The sequence below is a fragment of the Salmo salar genome, chromosome 01, assembly GCF_965601325.2.
Source record: "Salmo salar chromosome 01, fSalSal1, whole genome shotgun sequence".
Taxonomy (NCBI): domain Eukaryota; kingdom Metazoa; phylum Chordata; class Actinopteri; order Salmoniformes; family Salmonidae; genus Salmo; species Salmo salar.
In genome coordinates this window covers 52901540-52908450 of record NC_138291.1, presented here as the reverse complement: position 1 = coordinate 52908450, position 6911 = coordinate 52901540, and the positions used below count along the sequence as shown (strand labels likewise).

Sequence of the window (6911 nt, the reverse complement as noted above, 5' to 3'; positions counted from 1 at the left end):
CTTGAATCATTTAAGACTTGAGCCCATTTTGAATTTAACATTACCTTCCTAGGCTCTTGTACTATATTGTATATATTCATGTATTCCTAATTGTGGTCAGTTTGTGACTAATTGCATCCTTCAGTAATAATTTAGACTGCAAGAAATCCTGGCTGCTGTAACACATTACCTAGTATACTGTACACTGCCACTATGTTAAGAATCTGAGACTGCAATCCTCTGATTTGACAACATAAATTCATTACCCCCTGTGTTCTTTGAGACAATGGTTTAGACCTTAATTGACCTCAAAGGACAGAATACATACTGAAATAATATCTTTAAGTTGTAAAGTCTCCATCTCAGTTAAGTTATGTGTTCTTGTAGCTAATTAATTGATTTGGCTTCTCATTTTATCTACCTCAGTTTCTGTTCAATGCAATTGTGTTGCTTGTTCACAGTCATTATAGGTCTAAAGAATACCGGAAAAGCCTGCCTCAGTTTTTCATATGTGGCATTTGATAAACCACAGTGTTCTTAAAAAGCTAGGTTTCTATCCAATTGACAGATTTCCATGCGAATATTTTTTAAATTAAAGAAAATACTGCATTCCCACTTTCCCACCAGTGCTGTTTCCACCGAACAGACCTGTCGCGGATAAAAATCATTGCGTGATGACGTAGAGCACAAAACATTCTATTCTTCGCTGAAGTTTGACCGAATTTTTTTATTTTTTTAAATCTAAAGTTCAATATGTTTCCATCGCAATTTTCAACTCTACTGATTAGTTTTGTCACAAACTGTTGCGTTAATTAGAAAATGTGCCGGCTCTGGTCTTGGCACTTGCGCTATAGCCAACAGCTCACAGATCAAGTGCGGGTAGCCTAGTCTACATGACGATATTATGCATGAAATGTTTTATTTGTCAAGCATCGATTATCATGTTACCAGACTATGACCATCGACATTTTAATGGAAAGGAGCATCAAGATCACCGTGCACTTTCACCACGCTGTGATGTTCATCACCATTTATTTAATCTGTAATTGAATAAACGGGATGGTTTTCCAAGTCGTAGTGGGAGGACCACACACTATCATCGCGTGACTCCAAGTTACTTCGATGTGATGGTTATTATATTTCTACTTGGCGCATAAAGGCGTTTCCACCGCCGTTTCTCTCGTCATACATTTTACAGACACAAAAATATCACAACATGCCGAACGAACAAATGATCTGTCGTATTTATAAAATTGTACCGAAACTTAGTTTTTTTATACTTTTACTTTACTCACAAAACTGGGGATAGAAACGTGGTTTGTGTCGTTGGTTTTACCTTCTGGAGTCATAAGAAGGGAAATAATCTGATATCAGTGTTATGATGATGCGATGGCTTTTAAATCATACCATTGCCTTTTAGCCCAGTCCTGTTGTATAATTCTTAAGCATTGTCTGTGCGACCACTGTTTTATTCTTATTAATCACTGTGATTTATCTACAACGATTGTGGTTTTGGGTAAATACTAATTTGTGGGTCAATCATGGTCCTCGAAGGCTGCGGTGTCTAGTTTGTTCTTTGATTGGTTTTCTAGCTCAAAATCAATGCTTGATTTATATAGCAACTATGAAAACCAATAGACGGGGTGGCCCTCAGACGAGTTGAGAACAAAGGCTGGATTACCTGAAAATATACAGTACCACTGAACAAAATTGTCAAAGATCTAACCATGGGTAGTTTCTATTTTTTAGGTGGAGCAATCAATGTGGAAATAACCACTAATATGTTGACATTTTAATAGCCAGGATGATATTCAATTGCAATAGAAACATAAAGGTAATTTAATGTACATTGTGTTAGTACCTGAGAAATTGCTGCTTACCTCACCATAGTCTAAATTGTACAGTAAGAATCTGTAAAATGTACAAACGTACAGTGTAAATCTTAACGAAGCGCCTTGCCCTCAAGGAGGTAGGGTAAAGCTCATGCCTTCTGTTGTCTAAGGGCATAATCTTCACAGCAATAAATCACATTCACCTGTATGCCTTCAGAAGCCAGATTAATGAGGGCTGTTGGGTAATGCCAATGTACAGAATCTCAATGTAGATTGTATTTATGTATCGATCAGCCTTAGGGATTTGGCTTTGCAACATCAAGTTCAGTGAGGTCCAGTTAATTTATACTGTACATGTACATTTTAATATCATTAAATGTTTTTGAAAATCCAAAAATAGTGGCATGAATTTGTAGCTATTTGTACTATTGTGTAGTTTCTTGCTACCCTTCATTATTCCAGAGAAAAACCCTTTGTAAAGAATTTGTTGGCCATGGTTACACTCCTTTCAGCGCAACAATTGATTCCAAAATACTTTCAGCACACAGGAAGCTGAGCACCATAACATTTTCAATAAACCTACAACAGCTGTTCCATTTGTTGTTTTTAGAGAAATTCATTCAATGTGATAACCTTGTTTATAATATGATTTCTAGGAGGGGTGAAATATTGAGGCTGACCCCCATTTGTCTGCAGGCTACACTTTGGACAAATGAATAAACAGACACTTACTGGTTATTCAAACAACTATTTGTCACTTACAAAACATTACAGAGGACAACCGTTTCAGACACAGACTAGACAGACAAATCAGTGTTTTATATAGCAAATATGTTGGAATGAGCGAATAGATTTCAAAGGTTGAGAGTCCGAGCTAGAGTAATATGTACATTAGACACTTGATTTTACATTACCTGATTCCGCTCAGCTGGAGACAGAGGAATGTTTGATATACAGTATATGGTATTTTTACTAGCTAATCACTGGTTGCTAATAAATCCACTTTCCACCAAAGCAATTTTTTAAAGGTATATTTGGCTTCATCAGTTTAGCAATAAACACCACACCAGCAAAATGTTTGGGAATTAAGTGACCTGTAAACATTAAATATTAATTGGGATTCTGTGATGCAATTTCCTGTTTGATAATTTCCTGTTAAAGGTTAGTCATCTGAATGAACGTATGGAGAGCGATGAATAGGCAGGCTCTGCTCTGGGTTCCGCCAGTACGAATAAAAAAAATAATAATGAAATGTATGCATTCACTACTGTAAGTCGCTCTGGATAAGAGCGTCTACTAAATGTCTAATTGAAATGACAAACTGAAATGGCAGCAGGACACGAATTGTTTAGAGGACCGATGCTTGGTCAACGAAGGTAGCCAAAGTGATGTCTCTCTGAGAGAGGCCCCCACAGTCATGTGTGCTGAGTGTGATTTGGACCTGGAGGAAAAGGAGAAGATGGAGTGAGGATAAGGATGAGAGACCGCAGGAAAGACATGGTAAATGGAAACCAGAATGACAGGAATGGGTGAGAATGAGACATACAGAGGAACAACTAAATAAAAAGTCAAGTCACAACATACCTTTTACAACTAGTGATGCTAACAGGTTTGTCTATATCTATTTTACCCCAGGCAGTGGGCCTTGGGCAGGGGCTTATTGAAATACCTTGTTGTACACGTTAAACCACTCAGGGTGATGGTCCATCTTCTCAGCTTGTAGTGCCACCCTGGACATGAAGCCAAAGGCCTGTGATAAAGTAGCAGATTATAATTCCAAATCCTTATTGTCAGTCAAGTAATATGCATTGTATAGCCCACAGCCATTTATTAGCAAGTTTCTTATTTTGTTTGGTCACGTGATGTCACATTGTCAGAAAATAATCTGTGCCTGTATTCAAAAAGTATCTCAGAGTAGGAGTGCTGATCTAGGATCAGTTTGGACTTTTAGAACATCATGAATAAGATAGCATGGACAGAGAGGACCCGATGTTAGATAAACAGACACTTTATATGGGCCTTGAGCCCTAGTTTGAGTATATTGTCCAAGCCTTTCTGACCTGGTTAAAGTCTTTGAAGATGAATTCTTTGTAGATGGCGTCCCTTCCCACAACCTCCACCCATTGGGCGTTCCGTAGCAGGGGGAGTAAGTGGTCCCTCTCCTCCGCACTCAAACCCTGGATTTTACTGGCCTGGAAGAGCAAAGCAAACCGGATTCCAATGTAAAGGGGGCAGTTGCACAAATGTAAACTGTGATTGGTTACAAAGAAGACCATCTGGAATCAATAGAGTGTTAGCATAGCATTCCTGAGGCCTGTTCAAAAGGGTGCAATGTTACAGAACGTTCAGATAGAAAATGTGTTTTGTAGAACAAGACATGTACAATTACCTGTTATGTAGAATTGGGAATTGTGTCAGCTTTATTAATACAATTTATTTCTGCAACATTCTGAACCGTTCACCCTAACTGCAAACACCCTGGTTTTCAAAATGGGGGAGGCTTCATTGCTTTCTCCATATCGCTTCAATAGATTTCCCATAGAGATAGAGGACTCATGTGCCCAAAAGTCCATTTTAGCATGGGTCGAGGACTTTCACCATTTTGATGTAGTCAACTGGGTGGGACTTCCTATGGGATAAGGAAGGATCACACAATTCCATCCAGGTCACCAGGAGGGATCAGCCAATGAATTATACTTGTGATGAAACATTCCATAACTGCAGATGGCAGTAAATCACCAACCTTGTCTTTATACCTGTTCAAACAACACACTCTAGCTGGCAGTGTGCACGCTTTCAGTTTGTTTGCCAACTCATAGAAGTAGTAGAAGAAAATGGGCTACTTCAAAATTGAGATAGCATCAAAGGCACTGCCCATGCTCTCAGACACCATAATGGGACAGATATAATGATGCAATGTCTAAGTCTATGGGAATTCCACAGCGCTTTACACATGATGTGGTATCACATGCGCTTTAAACTCAGTCAATTCTGAAAGGTAAGTCAAAAAGGAGGCTTATGTCAGCTGCAGTTGTGAACGGAAAAGGCACAGGCTATGGAGTGCAATAATAAGCAAATCACTCATCTTCAACTAATTTCTGTTATAGATTAAAAGGCATGCAACTGAATGAATGAAGGGGGGTATTTTTAGAGGATTTGTCAATGCCCCCAAATGAACCAACATGGACACATGTTGAGCCAACATGGACACAAAGCAAACATATGTCACAATGAAGTAGTCGATACTGCTGATAAAGTGGAACGAAGTCAACAGGTATCTTAGCAACAGGCTCATCTGTTCTGAGAAACGCTGACAGATTTTGGGGACAGCACATTGAGCACAGGCATACAATAACCTGAGGCTTCAACCTCATTCAATGATTGGCTGCATAGAGACTGTGTCAGGACAATAATGTTTTATTGCAAAACAATGTATACACTTTAGGTGCCACCATGTTATAATATTGAGTTAGTATTCTGTTCGTCAAATATTCTATTTGGCACGATCAAATCAACAGTAAAAACCTCATATTGCTTCATCTTCAGTATCTATTGAAGACAACACAGCAACATAACAATACAGTGTGTCAGCCAGAATACAGTTGGCACTTGGCTATAAGCAGCGCCCTCGGATAACGTTGATGCAATTCACTCACCATGGTTTTTTTGGCTGTTCTCAGAGAGACAGAGGACTCGGCTTCTGCTCGTTTCACTTGCAGTGAGTCAATCTGCTATGGTAGCTAGCAGCTGGAATGCAAGCGGGGGTCCTGTTTTAGCTGTCCATGCAGAAGCCTGAAGAGAAATGCCCTCTTCTGGTTATACTGCCCAGCTTGTCTTCAGCATGGCAATCATCATAAATCCTCTGCCGTTGCCCGTCACGACGTCATTTCGCTAGCCAGTCTTTATGAGGGAAAATTGGAAAGAGCATCCATGTGGGATTGTTTTCTTTGTGAAAGGATGAGGACACATTATGTTCTCATATACACAACAGCACTCGCTGTCAACAAAAATCACTGATTGGTGTCATTCACGTGAGTGTAGGTTAATAACGTTCAATGGTTTACTGTGATGGAGACGTAGACTTGGCTAAATGAAGACCCATATGTCTGAGCGAGTCGACGGTTACCTCTGTCCCAACTGTCATGGTCCAATGCAGGTCAAAGTTTAATGAGTTGCCCTACTGTGAGATGACCCCTGTGAACTCAGCCCTCACAGGGAGCGCTCAGGGAAATTAACTGGTTAATGAAATGAACCGAGGGAGAGGATGTGACAAGTGATAATAAATGAGTGTGGGAAATGAATACGCTGCTTCAGGGGTTTGGTTTGATTTGCACTGCAAAGGATTTGTCCATGTGCATACATTGAGTGGCTGGAACTTGAGGTAGATGAGTAATGGGGGTTGTTGTACTGATAGAGGGTTGTTTGAGCTCTCTTCTTTCCCCCCAAATGATATCACCTTAGAATGTGGCTCCCTCTCATCTGTATATCCTTTGCTGTAAGACAGACCCTGGGATGGTACACCGATAGAATCACAATACCAAAATATCCATGCACACATTCATGTTCATATTGCATGGGATTTAAAATGTGTGGGTAAAACATTTAGGTAACATGTACTATGAATACCCCCTTCATAATATACTACTCAAAAAAATAAAGGGAACACTTAAACAACACATCCTAGATCTGAATGAAATAAATAATCTTATTAAATACTTTTTTCTTTACATAGTTGAATGTGCTGACAACAAAATCACACAAAAATAATCAATGTAAATCCAATTTCTCAACCCATGGAGGTCTGGATTTGGAGTCACACTCAAAATTAAAGTGGAAAACCACACTACAGGCTGATCCAACTTTGATGTAATGTCCTTAAAACAAGTCAAAATGAGGCTCAGTAGTGTGTGTGGCCTCCACGTGCCTGTATGACCTCCCTACAACGCCTGGGCATGCTCCTGATGAGGTGGCGGATGGTCTCCTGAGGGATCTCCTCCCAGACCTGGACTAAAGCATCCGCCAACTCCTGGACAGTCTGTGGTGCAACGTGGCGTTGGTGGATGGAGCGAGACATGATGTCCCAGATGTGCTCAATTGGAT

General features: G+C 39.8%; 1 protein-coding gene across 2 annotated transcripts; it reads right to left on the bottom strand.

Moving 5' to 3' along the window:
* Positions 1-2543: 2543 nt before the first annotated feature.
* Positions 2544-5528, bottom strand: phs (Pterin-4-alpha-carbinolamine dehydratase). 2 transcript variants are annotated; one of them, XM_045722133.2, is made up of 4 exons: positions 4201-4422; positions 3872-4003; positions 3481-3561; positions 2544-3252 (listed from the first exon to the last, which is right to left on the bottom strand). In XM_045722133.2, exons 3-4 carry the CDS (start codon positions 3547-3549, stop codon positions 3160-3162), a joined length of 162 nt encoding a protein of 53 aa, XP_045578089.1. In that variant the 5' UTR covers positions 3550-3561; positions 3872-4003; positions 4201-4422; the 3' UTR covers positions 2544-3159.
* Positions 5529-6911: the final 1383 nt, after the last annotated feature.

What these genes read in the sequence shown, in the direction of transcription:
- phs (XM_045722133.2), bottom strand. Translation starts at nt 3,549, where the DNA reads ATGTCCAGGGTGGCACTACAAGCTGAGAAGATGGACCATCACCCTGAG. An exon ending in GGTTTAACGTGTACAACAAG is followed by an intron (nt 3,253 to 3,480) that starts GTATTTCAATAA and finishes CTTTTCCTCCAG; the next exon opens with GTCCAAATCACACTCAGCAC.